The sequence below is a fragment of the Drosophila suzukii genome, chromosome X, assembly GCF_043229965.1.
Source record: "Drosophila suzukii chromosome X, CBGP_Dsuzu_IsoJpt1.0, whole genome shotgun sequence".
NCBI classification, from domain to species: domain Eukaryota; kingdom Metazoa; phylum Arthropoda; class Insecta; order Diptera; family Drosophilidae; genus Drosophila; species Drosophila suzukii.
Window position 1 is genome coordinate 13,104,288 of NC_092084.1, and position 23,998 is coordinate 13,128,285.

Genomic DNA, 23,998 nt, shown 5'->3' on the forward strand with positions numbered 1-23,998 from the left:
TAGCAATTGAAGCAAGCTGCTCAAAACTGTCGGTCTTTTAGCTGTACGCCTTGATTTGAATAAACTACGACTGAAAAACCACTAAAAAATTAGTATTTTGACTAAAATCTGAATCAAACTGAATAAAAAAAAGAATCGATGTTTTTCTCTCAGTTTAAAAAATATGTTAAACAAATAATTACTCTTACCTTTTAATTCCACTTTCTTTTAATTAAAAATGTTTTAAAGTATTGTATCCGTTTTGAATTTGGTACAGCTAGTACAGCCATTACAGTATAAGAACTACGATCACCAGTCTTCAATAACCACAGCGAAAGTCCAATTTTTAAGAACATTTTGCAGGAAAATTGTATATTTTCATCTTATTCCAGCTTATATTATATATTGATAGATCATTGGAAAGGGGTATCATTTTGACATTTATTTAGTAGTTTGTTTTATTTATCTAGATTTTTAGTTTTAATTGTATCGGATTTTTATTTAGAAAGGCATGCTAAAATAATGCCCGTGATCGGGGGCCACTCGAAATCTCTATAAAAACCTTGGTGGTCCAGAATTGTATGTCCCGGAATGTTGTGGATGTGATGTTGGCGATGGTTGACCCTGCCGCAGGATTTCGAATGGCGAATTCGAACGCTGCATAAAGTGGTGATAGTTGTTTGTTGGCAGTTGGTGCTTTAATAACAGATATGATATATATAATTAGGGATATAGTTATGGGAAGAAATCAGTATAGCAATGACTAACCTGTATATTTCGAAGGGTCATAGAACCGACAGCACTTCCAATTATGTGAGGGCTTGGGCCATCGCCTAAATCTAATTGCAAGCTCTCGGACATGTCGTTATTACTGCTTACTGCGCGTCCGCCCATGTTGCCTGGGCCGCATCCAGCTCCATTGTTCGTCAGGTGGAGCTGTCCCAGCGAGGCGGTGGCCATCGCCACATCGGGCATCATCTCGGACAGATGGCTATTGGCCGCGTCCAGGCCACAGGCCCCGCCCTCGGCGCCCATGTCCAGTCCCAGGCCATTGCCGTGCGGGAACCGGAAGTCGCCCTCGGTGATGAGGGCCGGCAGGTCGTTGCGCTGGTGCACCGATGAGGAGAGGCGCGAGTAGCTGCACTGCAGCGTGGGACCCGAGCCGGAACCAAATGCATTGGCCACGCCCATCAGGCCGTTCGAGTGGTGGCGTGGGAAGGTGAGATTTCGACTGTAGCACGGATGGGCGGCGTCGGTGCCGCACGACGCCACGGATGAGCCGCCCATGGGCGACAAGAACGATGGTGCAACGGTGGTGTGTCGCGAAACTGAGCAAGTGGCCGCCGGCGATGGCGGCGGGCTTTGATCCTCATCCTCCAGCAGGGAGTCGTCCTTCTGCGACGTCGTGGCAATTGTCTCCTCGGCGTGGCTCTCGTTCCGGCCCGGATTGGTTTGCAGGGCGATTTCCAGGAGGTCGGACACCTCGTCGGGCAGATTGAATTCCCTTACCACTCGCAGCCGTATTTGCCGATCGATTTCACTCTTTGAGGAGAGCGGCAGTAGCAGAGCACGCTGGCACATGGGCGACTGACGCAGCTTGTGCTCCCGCTTGCGCATCGCCAACAGGGTTTGGTTGTCCGGTGGTGGTATTACAGCGGCGCCTACTAATATATCAACATTTCCATCAGTACTACGGTTTTCTACTGTGCTAAGATCACTATTCGCCTTTGAATTCATATGCGACACCATATACAGGGTGTCCGGTATGTCGGGGGGATGTCGACACCGGCGCATACGCATTAGCTCAACCTGATGGTGTGACGATGACATTCGATCCTCCAGCAGGGCCTTGACCTCCTCGAAGTAGGGCATAAATAGGCGGGGCCGCACGTACAGCCCCTGGTTTTTGCCCCCACGAATCCAGGCATTGATACGTAAGTTCTCTCGATCATCGCCGATCATGTGCGATGGTGGTGTGCTCACCAGACCCCGCCGGATCGCCTGGCAGAGGACCTCGCAGTGCGGCGGCAGGACATGATCCATGCGCACCAGCGGCAACAGTTCAGAGAGTATCTCGCGCAGCTCTATGTCGCTCAAGTCGCGTTTCTTCACCCCTTTGCGCGCCACCGAGTGGGCTGTGTGGGACAGCAGGTTCGGCTCCCGATCCTCCATTCGCCGGATGAGCTCCTGCTCACCCCACTTGAGTACGGCCTGCAGTACCTCCAGTTCGGAGGCTTGTAGAAAGTTACTATGCAGAATATGTATTAACTGAGATTTATCGAGTTGATGCAACACGGGCGAGGAGCTCACAGCGGCGAATTCCTCCCGCAAATACTGACAAGCTTGGCGAAAGACCCAGGCGGATCCATAGGGCTGGCAGCCCCACTTCAGGACTGTGGGTAACGTCTCAATCGATAGCCATTCCAGAATCAAATCCTCACAGCCCTGAGCCAAAATATCCAGCTCCAAGAAACGACCGATCTGATATAACTCCATGGCCTCCTCCAGCGTTGTGGGTCTTACCCGTCCTGTGTTGGTGAGAGCGTGCACCTCCCCTAGGGAACCGGCCGATGTGCCCGATCCCACACCACGCAAAATCAATGTCAAGTCCACCGAGTCCAGATAGATGGCCTGCAGCAGTACACGCGCATATCTTTTTGGTATAACAGTTTCATCTAATACGATGCGTGTGGGCACATGCAACGAACGCTCCACGTACTCGTCAATATTGCGTGTACGACGCGCAATTAGATTCCGGAAAAATGGTGACCTCGCACTCAAGATCGCTTTATGGCATGGCAGTTCGATCTTCGGCCGGAAGCCGTACTCCGAGGTCCCCGAGTCCTGCCGCAGATAATCGTTGCTCCCATCCGCCGTGAAGACAAGGGCTGCATCCGCATAGTCCCCCGTTTCCAGCAAATAGCGCAGATCGTGCTCGAGGGGATTCGGAGTTCCAAAATCCTTGCCCAACTGTCGCAATAGACCAATGTCAATGTTCGGATCGTGGGGACAAAGATCACCGGTGTATAGGTAGCGCAAGAGCGATGAGAAAAGTTGCACATCTATGGGGGAAGTGGGTAGCTCGAGACATATGCGCGCTCCGAAACCAGGACATCCTGCCAGCAGGTCCCGAAAATATACACAACGTGCCGATAATATTGCACGATGGACTGAGAATATCGTTCCACGAAAGACCAGATCACAATCGGTGCACAGATTCTTCTCATAGATGGCGGCCAGGTCCTGCTTAAATGTGGCTGCCGGCGGTCGTGCCAACTCGGCTTGCACCTGTAAGACAATTCGGTTAATAGATCATCAAGTAAGAGATTATAATTTAATGTTTTGCTAACCGACAAATCCCTCAGAGCCGACAGTGCCTCGAACTCTTCGCATAGAGCGGCCAGCTCCACGGGTGCCCAATCGGAGACGAAATCTCGAAGCACGCGAGCATGATCACAGGCCTTGGAGGAACGCCGTCGACGTATGAACTTGCGTTTGAGGGTGGCAAAGCCGGTGGCACGCTTCCTCCTCTGATCGCGATGGTAGTGTGCTCCACTGATGACGATGCCCGGAGCTCCACCGGCATTCCCACTTGGCCCGCAGCTACTGCCACTGCCGTAAGCACCTGCTCCGCCGGACATTTCGCCCATGCCCATGGGCAGAGCGGATAGGTTGCCATTCGAGCTACTGGAATTGCTGTTTCCCCCGCTTCCCGATGAGGCCACCGTGGGATAGCTGCTGCTCGACGTGTTGGCTCCCATTCTGAGTGTGTGTGGGCTAGCCGGCAGATCCGGATCAGATGTCAAATACTAGGCTGACTGCGATACTTGGTGTCTATGTTTTTATGCAGGGCATGCACACGGCATTATATCTTTTACTTTCATGTCTATTGTGTCGGTATATATGGGTTTTCTTGTAGCAGCGCGTTGTTAACAACCAGATTCTGATGAAAATAATATTTTCGGGATTAAAAAATGCTTAATTTTGGGTATTATTTGCTAAGTACCTTGTTTGTGCATTTTATAAATTCAGCTTTTGGGACCTCAAAGTCCTGGAACCCTTAAGGAAAAGGTATTTTCCTGTGGACATGATAACACCTGACAGATTTATCTGCAATAAAATAAAAATAAGAAGTTTTCGTAAGTAGACTGAAGCTATTTGTAGCCTTATCTTAAATGTTATTGTTTTAGTTTCTATAAACTAATAGATATCATATGCTCGGTAATAATAGAGGAAGTACTGAACCTTAAAGGAAATGGGCTGTATATTATTTTTAATTTTTAAAAATGATATTAGACTTTGCAAAAGATAAACTAATGAGTAATGAAGGAATGACTATACAAACAAATCTTTTTAATACTTGTAAATATCAAGATATTAGAATTCCTATTGGGTGGGAATTTAAAAAAATTGAGAAATGCTGGTAACATATTTTGACCACGCCTTTTCCGCCCCCGCAACTGTTATTTATGGAACCCACCTACATATGTATATACAATTTACATATATATTTTGGGCAGATTAAGTAACTTTTCAATAAGTTCAGCTTATTTCTTATCACTTGGTACTAACCTGTGCTATTGCATTCAGTCTTCGAGATCCAATTGTTTGCAGTTTTTGATAAGAAGCCCACCGATGGGCAAGCTTTAATCCCCCAGCTCTCAGAACTCCTTCATGATTGGATTTTCCTTGCTGGTGGAAAAACGAAGGCTGCAAAATTCAGCCTTGAAAATGCAATGCAAGCTAATAAACAATGTTGTAACCTAGAAGATATTATTTGGGAGGTATTAACGCATACATATCGCTGGACATGGGTGTACATACATACCGACAAAACAAACAACGTTATATTATGTACATAGTTTTCATGAGCATTGTCTACATTGACCCACATATGTTTGTATGTATGTTCGAAAGTAAATAGGACATTCCAACTGAGTGAAAAATGGGAAACAAATTGTTTAACTATTAAAACCCAAATATGTCACTTTAAAAAAATATAGTTTCTTAACAGCAACGAAATGTAGAACATTTATTTCTTGCAAATAGTTCACTGATACACCTTTAAAACCCTTAAAACGAGCGTTTTGCATTCTATTATTTCGTTTCTCTCGAGTCCACCAAATACATACATACATACACACTCTCTTATGTACACACAAAGTTGCCAATACGACATGGAACGTCCCATATGTATATATGTATATTATAAATAGTTCGTATGTTTAGGCAAATACACACACTTTTGGGGTTTTTTTTCTAACGCTTTTCACCGTTATTTCAATTGGAAAACACTTCGTGTGACTTATTCATGGACAACATTGAAATGTTAAATTTACATATACCAAAATAGATGGGCATATGTATAGAGAAACGCACTGTTGCACATGTGCAACGGAACATCCATTAAAATTTCCATACATCTGTATAATTCACTTTAAAATCCCTTAAAATCAGCTTTTCAATGTTAACGAAAGTATCCGAGATGTTTTGACACCGTTTGTAATTATTAATTATAAATGAGATCCGCACATATATTTCCAACGCACATATGTATGTGCATATATACCAATATGTATACAGATTATATTCACTCTGCCCATACGTAAGATGAGAATTCTAAATTCTCGGGTTTACGGGGGCGCACAAATGTTTTATTTTATTTTCACTGGTGAAAATTTGTCCAACTCATACACAAAATCACTCGGGAAACATACTCTTTGTTTGCCACTCCAGTTTTACACAAGTTAACGCGTTTTCACTCGACCACTTTAATTCACATTTAGCAGGAACCAATGGTCTTCGCGTGTTACGATGGTTAATGTCCAGTTGTTACATTTGCATTTTCAATAATTCACATTTTATCTCAGGGTTTCGTCAATTGATTATTTTATTTACATGCCATGCCAGTTGCGTTGCGATTTCAGTATTTATATACTGAAAAGTATACATAATTCGGTATATTAATATACATCGATAAACGGTGTGTTATCGAATTTTGGGCTAGCGCTTTTGCTGGGATTCTCAGTATTTTATAAAATACCAGAATTCCAAGCGAATATTTATCGATACCTATTGAAAGGGAAAAAGGCGCGTTGATACCGGATAATAACTGCGTTTGGCTGCCTTCTAGTTGAGATAACGAATCTTTTTAATTTAAAATTTAAAATTTTGCAATTTTTGATATTCAATTTTTAATATAAAAAGTTTAAAAAGTAAAAAATAAATACCAAGAAGATAAGATACCCGGGCTACACAAGCAATTTAAAATCTTTAATTCAATAAATTAAATAATCAAAAACGTCTCCATAAAAAATGATGACTTAAAAAATCTGCCAAGGAATATATATATTTTTCGAGATACAGGTATCGATAACTCAATTATATTCCAATTTTACTTGGATCATCCCTGGGATATGGTTGGTATTTTGGAAAGCTGAAAGCTTATAATTAGGAATTTCTAATTTTTATAATTTTGAAAATAAGAATTCAATGATGTATCTTAAAAAGCAAAATGCCATTCCCAAAAAAAGACAATTTTTAACCATCCTATAAAAAATATACAAAAAATAAAAATTATGTAAAAAGTCTTTACTAAAAATGGTATTATGGACATCAAAATCGGGGTGGAAAACTTTCAGGAATATATACATAATCAATAATGGTTTTTAAAATTTCCCCAAACTGTCAAACAATATATGTATTTAGCTTACAATTCCACGATTTCCTGTTACGTATTTCAAATAAAAATGCCAAAGAAAATTTTTAAATGCTTGGAAATCTTTTTTTTTACAACTACACACAGAGTGAAACTTTATTCAACAACAGTAAACATATTTATGTGTATATGGATGTATGTATTTAAATTTTCCAATGTGTTTTTTTTTGTGGCTGGTAAATTGAAGAGCGAAAACAGAAGCATATTTCATAGCGCATACGTGATGCTCCACCGGGGAGCAATAATAATATTATGTGATCCGTTACTGATCCATTTCTGATGTGTCACACCCCATTTTACCGCTCATCTAACTTTAACTTTCATATTGTGCGGATGGGTATTGGTATTCTGGATGGGTGTATTCCATACTTAATCCTTGCTCTGCATGTACTTGATCAGATCGATGACGCGGTTGGAGTAACCGAACTCGTTGTCGTACCAAGAGATCAGCTTGACGAACTTGTCGTTCAGCGAAATGCCAGCCTTGGCGTCGAAGACCGACGAGTGGGTGTCGCTGAGGAAGTCGGTGGAGACCACCTCCTCATCGGTGTAGCCCAAGATGCCCTTCAGGGGTCCGTTGGCGGCCTCCTGAACCTTGGCCTTGATCTCATCGTAGGAAGCTCCCTTGCCCAGACGCACAGTCAAATCGACGACGGACACATTGGGCGTGGGAACGCGGAATGCCATGCCGGTGAGCTTGCCGTTGAGGGCAGGGATAACCTTGCCAACGGCCTTGGCAGCTCCGGTGGAGGCTGGAATGATGTTCTGGGCAGCGCCACGTCCATCACGCCACAACTTGCCGGAAGGTCCATCGACGGTCTTCTGGGTAGCCGTGGTGGCGTGAACGGTGGTCATCAGACCCTCAACGATCTCGAAGTTGTCGTTGATCACCTTGGCCAGGGGAGCCAGGCAGTTGGTGGTGCACGAGGCGTTGGAGACCACCTTCATGTCGGGCTTGTAGGCATCCAGGTTGACGCCGCACACGAACATGGGGGCATCGGCGGATGGGGCCGAGATGATGACCTTCTTGGCACCGCCCTTCAAGTGAGTGGACGCCTTGTCGATGGTGGTGAAGACACCGGTGGACTCCACAACATATTCGGCACCAGCGCTGGCCCAGTTGATGTTGGCCGGGTCGCGTTCGCTGAAGACGGTGATCTTCTGGCCGTTGACGACCAGGAAACCGCCCTCGGCGGCAACGGTGCCCTTAAAACGTCCATGGGTCGAGTCGAACTTGAACAGATAGACCATGTAGTTCACATCGATGAAGGGATCGTTGACGGCCACAACGGAGGCTCCCTTATCGATGGCGGCGCGCAGCACCAGACGACCGATGCGTCCAAATCCGTTAATTCCGATCTTCGACATGGTTAACTTCTTTGTTTATCTAGAAAACAATATAGTATATGTATACACATATATAAGTAAATGTAGTTAATGAAAAGATTGGTGGAAAAAAAGTGTTGGAAAAGAGGAGAGCTCCACTACCTTTCGGCTTGCTAGCGAGGAATCGACTGTGCTGGCTGAGAAATTTTGAGCACTTTCTATGGGCGAAAACTTGGGCGAGAAAATTTTCAAAGTCAGATGAAGGACGTGCGTGTCAGACCACCGCAATAAAAAGAGCTTTGGCTCTCATTAATCTCAAAGCTCAGTGCTACCCAGTAGACTTATTTTGCGGAATGTTCTGGAATAATATTAATATTGGTATAAATAAACAAGAGGGCAACTAAAAAAAACAATACTACTTGAGGTAATTTTTAAATTACTTTTTTAAAAATTAAAACTAACCACTATTTTTTCAAGAGAGCTCTTCTTTGGTCAGTTTGTTTGCATGTAGATACATACATATATTTAATATCCTTCCATATTTTGTGCAATTTTTTAGAATATTATTAAAATTGGCACGAATAACATAAGGTTATAATGCAAAGTAAACAAATACCTTTTTTTAAAAAACTTTTCATTTCGTTTTTTAAAAAATGCTTGCTATGTTATCTTCTATGTACACTCCATTTCATCTACTCAATTTTGTTGCTGGAAATTGAGCTTTTTTGAGCTTGGAGAGAACATGCGAATTTAGAAACTGCACACTCACACATACTTACATAAATATGAAAATTCATACACTCCAAGTTTGGTTGCCGGTATTTATATATGTACACAGGTATAAACATACAAACATAAGCATGTCTTGATTAAAAATAATTGAAATTATGTACAAATGTACATGCAAATACTAAAATCTTAACTTAAGTTTATATCTCTACAAGTAAAATAACTCACTAAATTGAATAATTCTTTATTATTTAGTCATACATACGAGTTATGAGTGTACATTGTACTATGTATGTGTATAGATATGTACATATGTATGTATGTATGTTTATGAGTATGGTAATATTCTTATCTCAAGCGTTATTGTATTATTCATAACAATTTATTGCTGTTAATTAAGACCCTCTTCAAAATTCAAAATACATATTTGTAAATACATACATACATATGTATTTCATTTCATTTTTAACTTTCGATTTCAATAGAGCTTTTATCATCCATTGGAATAGTGGAAAAACACCTGACAGCTCAACTACTATATTTCATGAATTCCGATTTCATATTGTAATGCATTGTATTAGTCACAAAATTCCATCAACCATTAAAACTGAAATTAAATGAGTTTGTGATGAAATCTCAATACAAATGTAAACTTCATTAACTTTTTTGATTCAGATCATATACATAAATGTTTAAACATAATCAAATGTATATACATACATATGTAATGGGCTATGGAAAAATTTAAATGTAACATTGTTAAAGGTTAAATATAATATAACATGAATTCTTCAGAAGATTAATGAATTAAATGAAGCGATTATATTCATGCATTTTAGGCTTTAAAAAGTAATTAAAAGTTTATTGGGTTTTATGTTACATAAAACCCGAAATTTATCATTTTTGTAATTCTTTAGAGGATTCCAAAGCATTTAATAAACAGCTGTTTGCTGTTTTCTAAGCGCGATATCTAATGCTATCGTTATCGATAACAAACGCGCGAGTATGTGCGATGTTCAGCCGATGGTTATCCCGTGCAACCCTGAATTATTAATATAACGGTGGCAATTTAAACAAAAAACGATCAATTTATGAAAACGTAAACAAAGGATGTCTGAAAAATAAATAAAAATGTTGAAGCCACTTGGGGTTTTTTCCATTTTGTATGATTTTTAATTTTGTTGGCGGGACTTTTGAATTATAGCTTTTACGTTTGGTGTGACGATAAACTATGTATGCAGAAGGTTGGGTCAAAAGGCGGTTACTTTTTTGATGAAGCATTCGTTTTTGATTTCCAACCAATTTTCTTTTCACCTGTAGTCCATCGATTTTTGATTTTTTGTGGGTATTTTACTACCTAAAATGGTAGTGAAGAGTTTCAATGGAACTTTGTATTTTATTAGGCAAATAATAAAGCTTTATTTATTTTTAAATAATATATCTCTTACCAGAAAGAACCGATGAGATCGTGGTAAATCCGTAAAAGAGGTTCTGCCTTCAAGTTGAGTACCTACATAAGTTGAAGGAGCTACTTACACAATTTAATGAAACTCTTGAAGTGGGGTTGTTGAACCTCACGTCAACATTCCACCTCGACTTTTTAACCCAGAAACCTCGTTACAGATGGCAAGCTCCTTGACGTCACAAGCCGAACTAGGCTATCTGTCATTCTACAGAATTCCACTGCTGTGTTCTAAGGTTTTCTATAATAAAAGCTGATACCTTAAAGTTTTAGGAAACCGTAAATATAATCCTATTTGTTTTGACTATTACTCCATACTAATATTTAAAATTTAATTTCTTTAGAACTTTTCCAAAACTATAATTAAGATCATACGATGGATTGTTAAAAATTGGTTAGAAGAAGAAAAACCAATTTGTATAAAAAAATTAAAAGAAAAATATAAAATTTTGGAAACATTTACTTTGATTTACACTTATGAACAGAAAAATGGAAACTAGATCAGTTTAAAAGTAAGTATTTAATTTAATTTCAAGTTAAGTTAGCCTACAATATTTAAAAGTATGGTGGTTCTGAAATACTTTTATAATGGGATCCCAAAACTGAATATTCTTGTATAACTACAATGTGGCAGGTAAGTCAATGCTGATGTGAAATGACCAAGTGTTTAATTGAAAAAAAATGTAATTTGATTGCATATAAATGTATGACTATTAGCATGCCAGTTTTATTAACCCGTTAATCCTGACAGACCAAACTCTTAATTAATGTTTTCGGCATGTACATACGTGCACACGTACATTAAATGATATATGTATGTAGCATTTGCTTAACACAATTTTCTTTATTATTTATTCTAGATATAACGCTGAGTTGACGGCTATGACACAAATTATAAATTAATGTTAGTAATCTTCAGTTTTCATTTAAATATGTATGTTTGTATGTATGTTTATTACATGACCATGTTTTATTCAAATTTCAATTTGTTTTGTTGACAGCTTTCTCAATTATTGTTAATAACTAATTACAAATAAACCATTTTATTCAATTTGTCGATTTTTTAGGTAGACAAATAAAATAGTAATTAAATTACAATACATATATGCGCAAATATATATGATCGGTGTGGCATATATATGTGTAAACATAACGTATACATAATTAAATTTACACGGAAACACACATACATAGAGAAGGGTTCTGATATTAACATACTTGAGGGTTGAGGGATGCGCGTTCTAATAACAAAGTACTCTTAAAAAAAATATTTAAAAAAGAAATAACACGTTACTTTGCTCCATTTAGGCTGTGATAGAAAAATACGTTAATTAAACTTACTGCTGGAGTAAAAAATTCCTGACAATTCGTAAAGTGCGTGTACGTAATTATTATTATTGACCTTAGATGGACTTACTTTGGCGCATTTTTTAATTTTTGCAAAATAGATCAACTTGAATTACTCCTTGTTTAAGTTAAACAATAAGATTATCGTATTTTTTTTTTTTGGTTTTATTATATTTTATTATTTAAATGTTACAAAGGTTTCTTTTCATAATTTATTCATAGTTTTGAAACAGCATTAGTTTTTAAATGGCCGTCCAGAATGTCCAGAATGTACTAAAAATAAGTAAGTCCATCTATGGTGAAAAAGCAGAGCTCAAATAAGCTTACCAATAGTTACACATATACATAGGAATATTCGGTTCAATATTATCAAGCATCAAAAGTCGGTAAAAATACACAATTTTGTCCATTTTAAATGTTGATTAAGATTTTTTGATTGGTTTTCTTTTTTTGTGGGGACTGGTTTAGGATTCCTCGTTATCTCGTTGCTTGAAAAACTATTCACTTTAAATCACAATTTACCTATCGGACCAACATATTATCGTTAAAAAAATACTTCGAGAAGGTCAATAAACTAGTTAAGTTTATTACAGTTTTCAATGAACTATGGTATAACTAGGATTTCAGAATGCTGGAATTGGTTTCAGCGAATTTCCTATTACCGCTTAAAATTAATTTAAAAAAAAAAAACAAAGTATAAAAGTAGATAAGAACTTGATGATTCAGTATATTCGTAAGACAGCAAGACAATATCAGTATTTTCACAATATAAGCTTTAGTTTTTTTGGTTGTTTGGTTGCATTCTACAATCGTTTTTGCATTTTTCAAACCTCGAATAAGCCATATACGTTGTAAAACCTCATAAGAATTTAGGAGAATAAAATGAACAAAAATCGAACTGTATCAATTGTGGTGAGAGGGATGAAATGCTCAAATTATTTCCATGATGCTTTAATGCTTTAATGCCCTTACTGCCGCAATTCTATGAATGTATTTGTTAAGATTTTGTTAAACATTTATAAATGTATTATAAGATTTAAAGGTGTTTTTCAATTTATTGTTATAGCTTATATGGCCATCATATTATATATAAATAGTTTTTCCACTTTTTCACTAATGCATAGTTTACATATATGTTATTTAAATCATTCTTATTTTTGTTTGTATATAAATTAGGGACTTAAACATAATAAGACAAAAATTTGTTATAGTGTTTTTGTTTACTTTTTTTTCATTACTTGATTTATAAAGTTTATTACGCAATTTTTTTGTTTTTTCTTTTTTCGTTTTTTGTTTTTTCTTTACTTTTAGGTTGTTTTGCCGTGATTTTTTTTATTTTTTAAATGCTTTAACTTTATTTGACTTCTTTCTTCTTGCCTCCCATTTCATCAGGATCCACGTTCTGAAGTTTATGTATTATACGCAAAAGAATATGTATTTTTTACTTGTTGACATACATGATTACAATGATACCATCTTTCTCTTGTTCTTGTTCTTGTTCATTTACTTTTACTTTTACTTTTACTTTTACAAAGTGCAAACGACTGACTGACGCAATACGGTGTTGGCGCACTCCTGGGATCACCGGGGAACCGGGGATTCCCCGGGATCCTCAGGTCTTCGGCTCTCAGCTGCACTCCCCACTGAAATGCGATTTGAACTAAGTTTAATTTACGTACGTTTTAAACTGTAGCTGTAACCGGAATTCTGACTAAACAACTGACTATCTCATCAGCGGGCCCATCGTCTCTCAACTTCATTTTCATTTGGTTTTTCTTCGTTTTTCTTTTGTTTTTTTCTTCAATTTTCCATTTACACTAATAATATTCTTGTATGCGTGTGTATGTCTATTTGTATGTTGCTGCGTATGTCTGCGGTTTTTTTCTTTTCTTTGTTTTTTTTTATTTGTTTTTTTTTTTTTTGTTTTGTTTTTTGTATAATTTTAGTTAATAAGTATATAGCAATATAAATAATGTTGTATATAAAGTTCTTTGTTGTTGTGGTCTACGTTCTAGTCAACTAGCTGCGCCCACACATATTCAAAACGTCCGGCACTCATTTAATATTAACCACAGAGGTAACACCGAATCATCATTTACATTAGATCACAATGTAGATGATGGGTGAAACACTATCCGCAGACTGCGCAACCGTTGACCTGACCCCACCCCACCCTTTAATGCATTTTGAAGTTCTTTTTTTCCATTTTCATTTTGTTTTTGGTTTTGGTTTTTCTCTTTCTTTCTATCTTTCCTTCTTTCTTTTTATGTTTATGTTTATGTTCTTTTTGTTTTGTTTGTTTGTTGGTTTTTAGTTCCATACGCGCAAGAAGGAGTCCCACGATCCTGTTGCCACCGCCATGCCGTTCTCGGTGACCCCCAAACAGGATACACGGTTGTCGTGGCCGGCCAGGATGCCGGACCGTTCTGCCTTCATCGTGTCCCACACATTGCAGTTGAAGTCATCGTAGCCCGCTAATAACAGACGGCCGCTCTTCGAGAATGCCACCGATGTGATGCCGCATATGATGTTGTCGTGCGAGTACATGGCCAGCTCCTGATCGGCCCTAATGTCGAACAGTCGACAGGTTGCGTCGTCCGAACCGGTGGCGAATGCCTGTCCATTCGGGAAGAATGTCACCGCATTGATATCGGACTCGTGGCCGGGGAAGGTCTGTTTACAGACGCCCTCACGTATGTCCCAGAGCTTGGCCGATGCATCGCAGGCGCCAGATACGAACGTTTTGCATTGGGGCGCCAGCGAGAGGGCCATCACATCGCCGGTGTGTCCCAGAAACGAGGTGACCTGCAGTCCCGTCTCAATGTCCCACAGGCCGCACGACATATCACCGGAACTGGTCACGATCTGATTGTCGTCCAGGAAGCGGCAGCACGATAGATAGCCACCATGGCCGGGCAGCTCACGGGATACCCGGACATTGCCCTCGCGCGTCTTTAGGTTGTAAATTGAACACATGTTGTCGAGGCCGCCGCAGGCCACATAGCTACCGGATGGTGCGTACGCGCAGGTCATAACCCACGATGATCGCAGTGGTATGGCATGGACTTTGTTCGTGGTATGCGAGTCCCAAACGATCAGTTTGCCATCCTGTGAGGCTGATACGAGATTCCTTGAATCGTTGCCCCAATGCATGGCGTAGATTTTCGCCAAATGGCCGCGTAATGTGCGACGGGTGCGCATCTGTATGCGGCCAATGGGTTCCAGCGAGGTGGCCGCTTGCAACAGGGATGTGTCGCAGGCCGCCTTCCGGGCATCCCGTATGGCGTTCTTTAGGGATTCGGCCTCCTGCCTCAGGCTGTCCAGTTCATTCATCTTGTGATCGTTGGTGGTGCTGGTGCTGCTGGTGGTGGTGGTGGTAGTGGTGGTGGTGGCGGTGGTGGAGAGATGGGATGATTTGGTGGCGGCTGGAGGATTCGATTAGTCGGTTATTCGGATGATCGGATGCTCGGTTTCCGATTCGGTTTCGGGGTCTAGCCGGCTCTTTCTCAACTAGATCCTGATTCCACTCGCTCGGTAGATGTGCTACAATTCGGTATATACGATATATACCGGGGGGGCGGAAAAGTAAACAAATGTAGAGACTTCACAGAAAGCAAGTGCATCATAATGATATGGGTGTACTTACGCTTACTTTTTTTAAGCTGGCCAGTAGCTTAGTCAGGATGAAAAGCCTCGGATGATCACGCTTGCATACGGCGATTATTTTGTGCACTCTCTCTCTAGTATGGATTAATCATGAACTTTGTGTTCTGCAAGAGTTTCGGGTTTTTTTTGTTTTTAGTTTTTTGTTGAATACTACTATTCACGCATTATATTCGCGGTGTGCATTTAGTTTTTTCTGACGGTTAAGTCGTCGTCCTTTTGCTCTGCCAATTGAATTATTTGGTTTTTCTTTTGGTTTTTCTTAGTTTTCTTTTTTTGGTTGGTAGTTGGTATGAATGTGCGGTTGGTGTATTTTAGATCCCTGTAGAAAGTTTTGGTTCGTTAAATATACTATGTTTTAGTGGGGGGCGGGGATGGGATTTCCTAAAAGATTTCCTGTGAGGGGTTCTCTCTTCTTCTTCGTTTTCGTTTTTTGTCTGATTTCGAGGATAATACGAAATGTGGATACTATAAAAAAAAAAAGAACTATATGATCTTGTGTGCGGGGGACAAGATGGAAATATGAATTTTAAGCCGCCACGATTTTTAGTTTTCCGTTTTCGATTCGATTTCAATTTAAATTCCTCGCCTGTGCTGGATGTTGGATGTGGGATATGGGATATATTCCTTTTGCTTTTTTTGTACACCAAAATTGCAATTTTTGCACCACCACCGCGGCGCACAGTGGGCCGCCGATTGGAGCAAGGAGCACGACCAGTGGGTGCGAGCCGTGCGCAATTGAAAGCGCGGCAGCGAAAGCAGGTCAGAAGTCCCCGAGAGCGGGCGGTGAGACAAAAACAGTCGCGATGATTGGTTGTCGCAGTCGCACCAACGCCGACCCCGTAAGCACACACATGACAAAGAGTGGGAAGGAAATAGATATAAAAAAAAAAAAATAATCAATTTTAAACGTTGAACATTTTTCGTTGGGCAGGCACACAGAATATATCTCTCAGATACGGATATTTTTCAAGCCGAAAAAAGCACTGGTTTACGAATCGAAATCGGTTTTTAACTGCGCCCCCTGATAATCGTATATGTAGGCGGAAAATACCCGGAGTCTACTGCATTTTCCCCACTCGTCGTAGAGTATGAAAATTTTTTTTCTTTTAGCACATACACACACATTACCATAGATCAGTAATTTTTCTTTCAATTTTCATTCACCGGACAGTTCCTTGCTGACGACAAAACGCTACTTACACGCAGTGTTAACTTTTTATACGCAAAACAAATTCCCGTCTTCAACTACACAAATAACTGAAAATTTTGTTAACGAAGCCACCAATCTGTAACTTTTCATTTGCACTCTACAATTGGCAGCCAACACCTAGAAACAAATTAAGGGTGCAAGGAAGCAGTATCGATGTATTCGGCTGTTATCGATAGCATGGATACATATTCGGAGACCAGCGCGTTCACACTTTGGGCGGAGGACGTGAAAGTGCGGGGCTATTTTTAAGGTATTTTTTAATTTTTAAACTAAATGTTGGATTTTTTAAGAAAAATGTGTTTAACAAGTAACAGTATAAGAAGTTTAATCTCAATGCTCTTTAAAGGCAAGTTAATTTCGAGTCACTTGTGTGCTTAAAAAAATATTCAATTTTAGCCGACCTATAAAATACTTATTCTAATTATATTCATTCTTTTATTGATCTATCAAATGTATTTTACCAGATATAAATTCGCTTTTTCGATTTGTATTCTGTTTCCACTGGTACTATATTTAAGGGATGTTTAATAGTGATCACCTATGATTCGTGACATTAACAGTAAAAAAGTTAAACGATCACTAAAAAATTGTTATGGAGTGATCATAAAACAGCTGCAAACGAAATCGATTATGTTTAGTTATCTTCATACATCGATATGATACTTGGGATTCGATTAATATCGAACAATTTAAGCACAAATGATTCACTGAAGAGAAAAAAATAAACGGTTTTACATATTCTCTTGAAATATTTTTATGTTTTATGATGATGCTTTTAAATATCTTATGTTAGGATATTTAATTTTCCCCAAACATCTGGGGGAAAAGACCGGTTGCCTGAACATCGATTTATTTCCACCCCCAAGAATGAATTTTTAACGTGTTGAATAGCATTTAAGATCTCTCCAAACGCAGTCACACTACCTGTAGTTAATTGTATATTTTTTGTTTATATTGTATATATTATTTATTAACTATGTTTAAGCTAGCTTTTAAGCAATACAAGGCGAAAAGCAGTAGTCCCGACTTAACGGAGGTGATTAATGTTGATGATATTGAAGCTAGGCAAAACGATCCACAGCAAAAAGATAATGTAAGTGCTCGACCTGTTGCACATGCAATTGAATACTGGAGTTATCTACCTATTTACTATCTTAGAATGTTCAACGTTTAGATATCAGCAATGTAAGAAATATTCAGATGATGCCAGGCATTAAATCGCCAAGTGACTGGCGATCTTATGCACTTACTCATCATCCTGGTATTATTATTATCCGGAACCCATTTACAGAGCGTGGCCGGCGTTATTGGATTGCTCGATGTCTACGGGACTATCCGCGGAAACCAAATATTGTGAACTTAAATGAAAGACTCTTCGAAGATTCAGTAAGATCGGACTGGTGGAAACAGCTTAATCTGTGCAGCGATGGGGAAGAGTTCCAACGGATAAAATCGGCGATGCGATGGACCACATTTGGATATCATCACAACTGGGATACAAAGCTCTACGATGAGCAGATGCAGTCACAGTTCCCAGAAGATTTAAGCAATCTGTGTCGATTGTTTGCGTCCACTTTAGGATACAGTGATTTTAAGCCGGAAGCTGCAATAGTAAATTATTATCCAGTTGGAAGTACTTTATCGGGCCATACGGATCACTCCGAGCCCAATAAATCCGCCCCATTATTTTCATTTAGGTAACATAAAAAAAGGTGTCCCTTTCACAGAATTTAACTTGTTTTATATTTTACAGTTTTGGCCAGACCGCAATATTTTTAATCGGAGGAAGAACTTTGGAAGAAAAACCCACCGCAGTCTATCTTCGGTGTGGAGACGTTATGATAATGTCCGAAGAGTCACGACTATGTTATCACGCTGTTCCCCGCATTATGAAAACCCAGACTCTTTGGACTTCTACCCTGACAAATGAAAATGCCGATGATGCTGATATTGGATCACATTTGTTGGATATGGACTTATTTCAAAATGTAGGGAAGCCGAATTTATGGCTTCCTTTTTCGAATTATATTGGCGACTCCCGTATTAATATTAATGTACGTCAAGTGCTAAACCCAGGAGATTCAAATTTAGGAACTTTTTAAGCGAACTCATTCATATTTCTCAATTGAGTTTTAGTTATTTTATAACTTAAAGTAAACTGTTTACATTCAAGGCATTTTTTACGTACATAAATAAAAATTTCAACCGAATTTGGTTGGAAAATATTTCTGTGACGCATCGGAAATCGCTTAGAATTGAATTTAAACGGATTTTTTTTTCATGACTGAAAAATAAAGTTTTATATTGAGCTAGCTGTCTCTGTAGAACTCTCGTTTTTTTTATTCATCATCATTGAAGCCAAACAAAATAAATATAAAAAAAGATCGTGCAAAAAGGAATTTTAAAATAAAAATAACATTATTTTTTAGGTTATCGGTTATTTAGAATTAAAAAAGACGTGTTTCAATTTAGGAACTGCGAATGTTTCCCACGATATTAAAAAATTAAGCTTCTGGTTTTAAAAATATGTAAAATATACCGGTGGGTCACCACCAGAACACTGCTATTATCAGTAAGTATATCGATATTTTTTATATTACAATAAGTTACTTATTGCCTTTTCCTTTGATTATTTGATTTGGAAATAACAAATCCAGTAAAATAGAAATATCCAAAAAACTAGAAGCCTTACTTTGGTAGCGAACGCTAACTATCGAAACCATCGGACCTGTTATCGAACGCGAAATCGGACGTTGCTACAGTGGAAACGGGCGTATCTATCAAACTAGAATTTTTCTCGAATGGTTTCACTCGTTTTTCTGGGAAAATGCCGATGGTCGTCGAACGGTCACACTAAATACTGAATTTTAAAATAATAAACGATACGACGCCGTGAAATTCCAGTGTAGGAACGTGAATAATTAGATAAAAAACCTAAGAGTGCGTACATTTAGAGTAACAGTTGACATTTGAAATGATGGGAGTGTGACTTAATGATACTTATATGCATGTGCAAGCGAGCTAGCTCCTAGTTTTATACCCGAAATATACATCACATAGCGAATAATGTTTGGCATAGGTGTAGTACGGATATCGTGAAATGTGAACATTTCACTCTGCATGTTTGGGATCATTTTGGATGGCTGAGCATGTCCATGGACAGATCCTCAATTAATTGCAACCTAGAGGTAATCAAGAGCACAATTGGCGTTAATCCGCATTCGAATTCAAACCAGAATCCGAATTCGAATCCAAGCGAACAATTCGATTTCGATCGCACCGAGAATGATGCGACGCACCCAATATTACGCAGCGATCACCGACACCAGGGTGAACTGGTCCAATGTTTGACGTGCCGCATGCAATTCAAGAGCTTCTCCTTCAGCGACATATGTGCTCACTACATTTTCACGCACAGCAATCGGAACAATTGCGATTTTAGCAATCACCTGTACAAGTGTCTCTACTGCAAGCGCGACGTTCACTATTTCCTGCGAGCGGAGAAGTCCGATCCCGAGATCTATCACTTTTGCTCACCGCGAAAACAAAGTTAACCGATCTATACCTTATACACCACAAACATATACGATATATTCTAACTAAAAATGGCGAGTGCCAGCAGTGAGAATGGCGAGGAGGTAATGGTCTACGATGGGAACTCGGATTCGGAGGAGTCCGAGTACTCGGAGACCGAGGATACCCATGATGGCGACAAGGAATCGCCACTAATAACACCGCATAGCAATGCCGATTCGGGTTGTCCCCTGGAGGTCTCCCTGCCGGACACCAAGTCGGCTGGCCAAAAGGGTCAGAATAAAAGCAATAGCAGCACTGGCACCAGTACCAGTACCAGTGTTGGCGCAGTGAACCCCAACTATGGCTTCGGCAAACGTTGGTCCAAGTCCGAGGATGTGCTGCTCAAGAAGCTGGTGGAGAAGCATGGCGAGAACTGGGAGATCATTGGGCCGCACTTCAAGGATCGCATGGAACAGCAGATCCAGCAGCGTTGGGCCAAGGTCCTCAATCCGGAGCTGATCAAGGGTCCCTGGACGAGGGATGAAGACGACAAGGTCATCGACCTTGTGCGCAGCTTTGGACCCAAGAAGTGGACCCTTATAGCCCGGTACCTGAATGGGCGCATCGGGAAGCAGTGCCGCGAGCGGTGGCACAATCACCTCAATCCGAATATCAAGAAATCAGCCTGGACCGAGGAGGAGGACAAGATCATTTACCAGGCCCACATCGAGCTGGGCAACCAGTGGGCAAAGATTGCCAAACTTCTGCCCGGTCGCACTGATAATGCTATCAAAAACCATTGGAACTCAACAATGCGTCGTAAATATGATGCCGAACGCAGGTCGGCGAATGCATCTGGTAGCGATTTGAAGAGTTCGCGAACCCATCTTATAACGCTGATCAAATCGGGCGGCATCAGCAAGGGGCAGCATAATAATATGCAGCTCAAGTTGACTTCCACGGAGACAACAGATAACAAGCCAGCCACAAAATCCGATAACGCTGAGGGCACGCAATTGAATAATGTAAAACCTGAGATCACCGAGTCACAAGATTCTTTGGGAACCGATAATTACCTCAGCTCTCTGGGTACTCTGAATTTGAAGATGTCACTACCGCGCCAAACACCCAACATCTTGAAGCGGCCGCGCAAAAACATTCCCGAAACTCACCTTCAGGCTGGTCCATCGAACGGGGTTTACGGTCAGGAAGATTCCGCCAAGCCCCGTCTGCCCGGTTCGCCTGTTATAACGCCCATTAAATCTCTACCCTTCTCGCCGAGCCATTTCCTCAAGTCGCCATGCCTGACCACATTCGAGGATATGAACTTGCGAGCCAGCACACCAGTGACCAAGGTCTATAATCGCGTTGGCATGGAGATCAAGAAGGAGCTGGAGACCTCATCCATTGAAACTCCACACAAGAGTAAGTATCTGTTTACATTTCCCATGGCAACTTAAAAAAACAATCATTTTTGTTTTTAGGCCAACTTGGACCGCGAACACCAACGCCTTTTAAGAAGGCACTAGCTGCCATTGGCAAGAAAAGGGACGGTCGTCGTTATGAACCCTCTAGCCCGTCCAGTTTGGCGGAAGATCTGGCTGAGATCATCCATGAAGAGCATCTAAGCAATTCCCTAAATGGGAACAATTCCAAATTGACAGTTGGTGGCGATCAAAGCACTTCGTTTAGCACCGAAAACAATGCCCAGTCGCCAGTTTTGAAACGTGCCAGAAAATCACTGCTCTCAACTTGGAGCTCCAATCATCCTTCCAACGGAAGCAACACCAAGAAGGTTCAACCTTTTGAAACCGAGACGCCCAGCAAGTTTCTCACGTCTCCAGGCAACATTTTGAAGGACACGCTCTGCAGCGAACAGGATCTGCCGTTCGACGAGGGCCGAAAGGAGAATCGACCATTCCATAACCGCAGAAGCTACAAATACCGTGGTGCGTTGTCCTACGATCATGTCATCGATCCGAAATGGGCTCGGGTGGCCTGCGGCAAGACCAAAGATCAAATATTTATGGAGGAGCAGGCCTATGCGTGTCTTAAAAATCTCTCCTGTATACCACGTTCCCTTAACTTTGAAAAACAAAAATGTTTGGTAAACTCATTTGACCGCTTTGGTTCGCTATAATTTTTTCATGTTGCTATAAGAGGTATTACAAAAAATATTATGAGTATCATTTTTTTATAATGTAGATACATACGGCTCCTTAAAATTGCACATACATTTGATAACACTTTCGTTTGATGAGCAACGCATTTCAAAATAAGATTAAAAGTACTACATTTATTGCATTATTGGTTACACACACCTTGATTTGTACCCCATTTTTTCGTATATTTAATAAATAAATAAGCTTAAATTGAAAGAAGCTTGTCTTTAAAAAAAACTTGGGAATGTTGGCCGTGTAGCAGGAAATATTTCAGTTTTCGAAAAGTATTTAAAATGTAGCTTTCGGCATTTGTAAAGAACCTTTAAATAAAATTGCATCATATATTTTTTTCATGTATATAAAATAACAAAAGAAAACAAGTTTATCAGTCATTTGTAACTATATTGATGTTTTCTTATCAAAGGGAATAAAAATACATGTCAAATGTATAGTTTGGTTAAGATTGCCATAAAGCATCTTTAACTTGTATTTATGTTTAACAACTCTAGATATTTTGGCACAAGTTCCTGCGCTGAGAAGCGTTCGAAACTAAATGTCTCGAAAAATTGATCGCGCTGTTTACGAAAGACCCTCGGATTTCGACAGAAGTTATAGAGCTTCTTGACCAAAGCGTTGGATGTATTGTAGAGGTTTTCCTTTGGATAGATTTCAGGGTAAACCAATTTATTGGGGACTATGGGATAGCAACCACAGTAGGTGGCCTCCAGCATCGCCACGCCGAAGAACTCGTGGTCAGCAGTTGAGATGACAATATCACCGGAGAGCAGGGTCTTCACATACTCATCTCGTTCCAGATGACCAAAGTTTACTAGCTTATTCCCCAGCTTCTCTTGGATATTATCGAAAGCCTCTGGAATCTCCTGGTAGCTCTCGCCACATATGGTCACCTTGAAGTCCACATTGCGCTCGTCGAGCTCGTGAAGCGTTTCAGCCAACAGCTTTGGGTTCTTGTCGTGCTCCCAGCGATGTGGCCATATAAGGTGCAGGCACTCCTGATCCTGATCCAGATCGGGATTATCGTCTTTTGGGGTCTCCCGTTTGTTGGGAAATCGCTGAAACTTGACGGGGAAGTATAGCACTTGGCATTTTTTCTCAATTTGTTCCCGAATTTGCTTTATCTTAAAGTCTGGCTGGATTTTAAGGAAGGGTTGCACATTATCCAGAAATGATGTGCAATTGAACTGGGAATTGAAGAGCACGATGTCGGCGGCGAGGCTAAAAAATGGTGTATTATAAAAAATCCATGGAAAACTATATGATCTACGGGCTTACCAGGATAGGATCTCATTGAAACCGTATTGACAGTCGCGCTGCTTCACCTCACGCACCGGATAGATCAGTTGGTTTTCGTGGAAGTATACGATCTTCCGGCACGTTCCAAGATCCGGACGGACGCCAATCAGTTCGGCCAGGCTGAGTACGGAGCTGGTAAATAGCACCTGGTATTCGTGATCGAGAGGTATCAGCTGGGAAAAATGCAGAGCGGAAGTACGTGCTCGCCAATGCCATTTCTTGGCGGGAAGGCTGAATATCTCATAGTCAGTTTCGCTGAGACCTGCGAATTAGTGTTATGGTTAAGGGCATGAATAGAGTATTTATTACACGTCCTACCCTCGATCAGTGTGCCAATCAGCTGTTTGTGACTGCCCCCGTAAAACGGCTCAATAATCAAAATATGCGGTTTGGCGGACGACATTACTTCGGGCAGTTGGAAAAGTGTGACCGGTGAGAAAAATACTTTATTTGAAATATTAATATAGATAAATCAGTTAATTTAATTAATAAAAATAAAATCAAGTAAAACATTGAAATAAAAATAAGTTATTTATAACCAAATATTCAGCATGTACAAAAATGTCTGA

General features: G+C 40.2%; 7 protein-coding genes across 12 annotated transcripts; 3 read left to right on the forward strand and 4 right to left on the reverse strand.

The window, feature by feature from the left end:
- Positions 1–400: 400 nt before the first annotated feature.
- Positions 401–5,908, reverse strand: LOC108019154 (BTB/POZ domain-containing protein 7). Of its 2 annotated transcripts, XM_017086903.3 has the most exons (7): positions 5,697–5,908; positions 4,808–4,913; positions 4,552–4,742; positions 3,986–4,089; positions 3,330–3,922; positions 748–3,267; positions 401–675 (listed from the first exon to the last, which is right to left on the reverse strand). In XM_017086903.3, exons 5-7 carry the CDS (start codon positions 3,738–3,740, stop codon positions 532–534), a joined length of 3,075 nt encoding a protein of 1,024 aa, XP_016942392.2. In that variant the 5' UTR covers positions 3,741–3,922; positions 3,986–4,089; positions 4,552–4,742; positions 4,808–4,913; positions 5,697–5,908; the 3' UTR covers positions 401–531. The 2 variants fall into 2 exon arrangements, with proteins under 2 accessions (XP_016942392.2, XP_016942393.2); XM_017086904.3 differs by lacking the exon at positions 4,808–4,913.
- A 647-nt stretch (positions 5,909–6,555) lies between these two features.
- On the reverse strand, positions 6,556–8,209 carry Gapdh2 (Glyceraldehyde 3 phosphate dehydrogenase 2). Its single transcript, XM_017086960.4, has 2 exons — positions 8,186–8,209; positions 6,556–8,084 (listed from the first exon to the last, which is right to left on the reverse strand). Exon 2 carries the CDS (start codon positions 8,063–8,065, stop codon positions 7,067–7,069), a length of 999 nt encoding a protein of 332 aa, XP_016942449.1. The 5' UTR covers positions 8,066–8,084; positions 8,186–8,209; the 3' UTR covers positions 6,556–7,066.
- Positions 8,210–11,710: 3,501 nt separating this feature from the next.
- Positions 11,711–16,575, reverse strand: Gbeta13F (guanine nucleotide-binding protein subunit beta-1). Of its 2 annotated transcripts, none has more exons than XM_017086872.4 (3): positions 16,428–16,575; positions 15,208–15,331; positions 11,711–15,104 (listed from the first exon to the last, which is right to left on the reverse strand). In XM_017086872.4, the coding sequence occupies exon 3, from the start codon at positions 14,892–14,894 to the stop codon at positions 13,872–13,874; it is 1,023 nt and encodes a 340-aa protein (XP_016942361.1). In that variant the 5' UTR covers positions 14,895–15,104; positions 15,208–15,331; positions 16,428–16,575; the 3' UTR covers positions 11,711–13,871. The 2 variants fall into 2 exon arrangements, with proteins under 2 accessions (XP_016942361.1, XP_016942360.1); XM_017086871.4 differs by having other exon boundaries at positions 15,208–15,546; positions 16,428–16,567.
- Positions 16,576–17,265: 690 nt separating this feature from the next.
- AlkB (alpha-ketoglutarate-dependent dioxygenase AlkB) lies at positions 17,266–18,764 on the forward strand. 4 transcript variants are annotated; one of them, XM_017086582.4, is made up of 3 exons: positions 17,273–17,530; positions 17,596–17,622; positions 17,729–18,074. In XM_017086582.4, the coding sequence occupies exons 1-3, from the start codon at positions 17,414–17,416 to the stop codon at positions 17,792–17,794; spliced, it is 210 nt and encodes a 69-aa protein (XP_016942071.2). In that variant the 5' UTR covers positions 17,273–17,413; the 3' UTR covers positions 17,795–18,074. The 4 variants fall into 4 exon arrangements, with proteins under 4 accessions (XP_016942072.2, XP_016942071.2, XP_016942070.2 ...); XM_017086581.4 differs by adding an exon at positions 18,191–18,764 and having other exon boundaries at positions 17,322–17,530; positions 17,596–18,134; XM_036820837.3 differs by adding an exon at positions 18,191–18,764 and having other exon boundaries at positions 17,406–17,530; positions 17,612–18,134.
- Positions 18,765–19,269: 505 nt separating this feature from the next.
- On the forward strand, positions 19,270–19,991 carry LOC118878287 (uncharacterized). The gene has a single exon (XM_036820257.3). The coding sequence runs from the start codon at positions 19,587–19,589 to the stop codon at positions 19,989–19,991; it is 405 nt and encodes a 134-aa protein (XP_036676152.1). The 5' UTR covers positions 19,270–19,586.
- A 51-nt stretch (positions 19,992–20,042) lies between these two features.
- Positions 20,043–22,334, forward strand: Myb (proto-oncogene like protein Myb). Its single transcript, XM_017086937.4, has 2 exons — positions 20,043–21,378; positions 21,438–22,334. The coding sequence occupies exons 1-2, from the start codon at positions 20,043–20,045 to the stop codon at positions 22,091–22,093; spliced, it is 1,992 nt and encodes a 663-aa protein (XP_016942426.2). The 3' UTR covers positions 22,094–22,334.
- Positions 22,335–22,594: 260 nt separating this feature from the next.
- LOC108019175 (tRNA-queuosine alpha-mannosyltransferase) lies at positions 22,595–23,873 on the reverse strand. The gene is made up of 3 exons (XM_017086938.4): positions 23,748–23,873; positions 23,409–23,691; positions 22,595–23,351 (listed from the first exon to the last, which is right to left on the reverse strand). The coding sequence occupies exons 1-3, from the start codon at positions 23,830–23,832 to the stop codon at positions 22,595–22,597; spliced, it is 1,125 nt and encodes a 374-aa protein (XP_016942427.2). The 5' UTR covers positions 23,833–23,873.
- Positions 23,874–23,998: the final 125 nt, after the last annotated feature.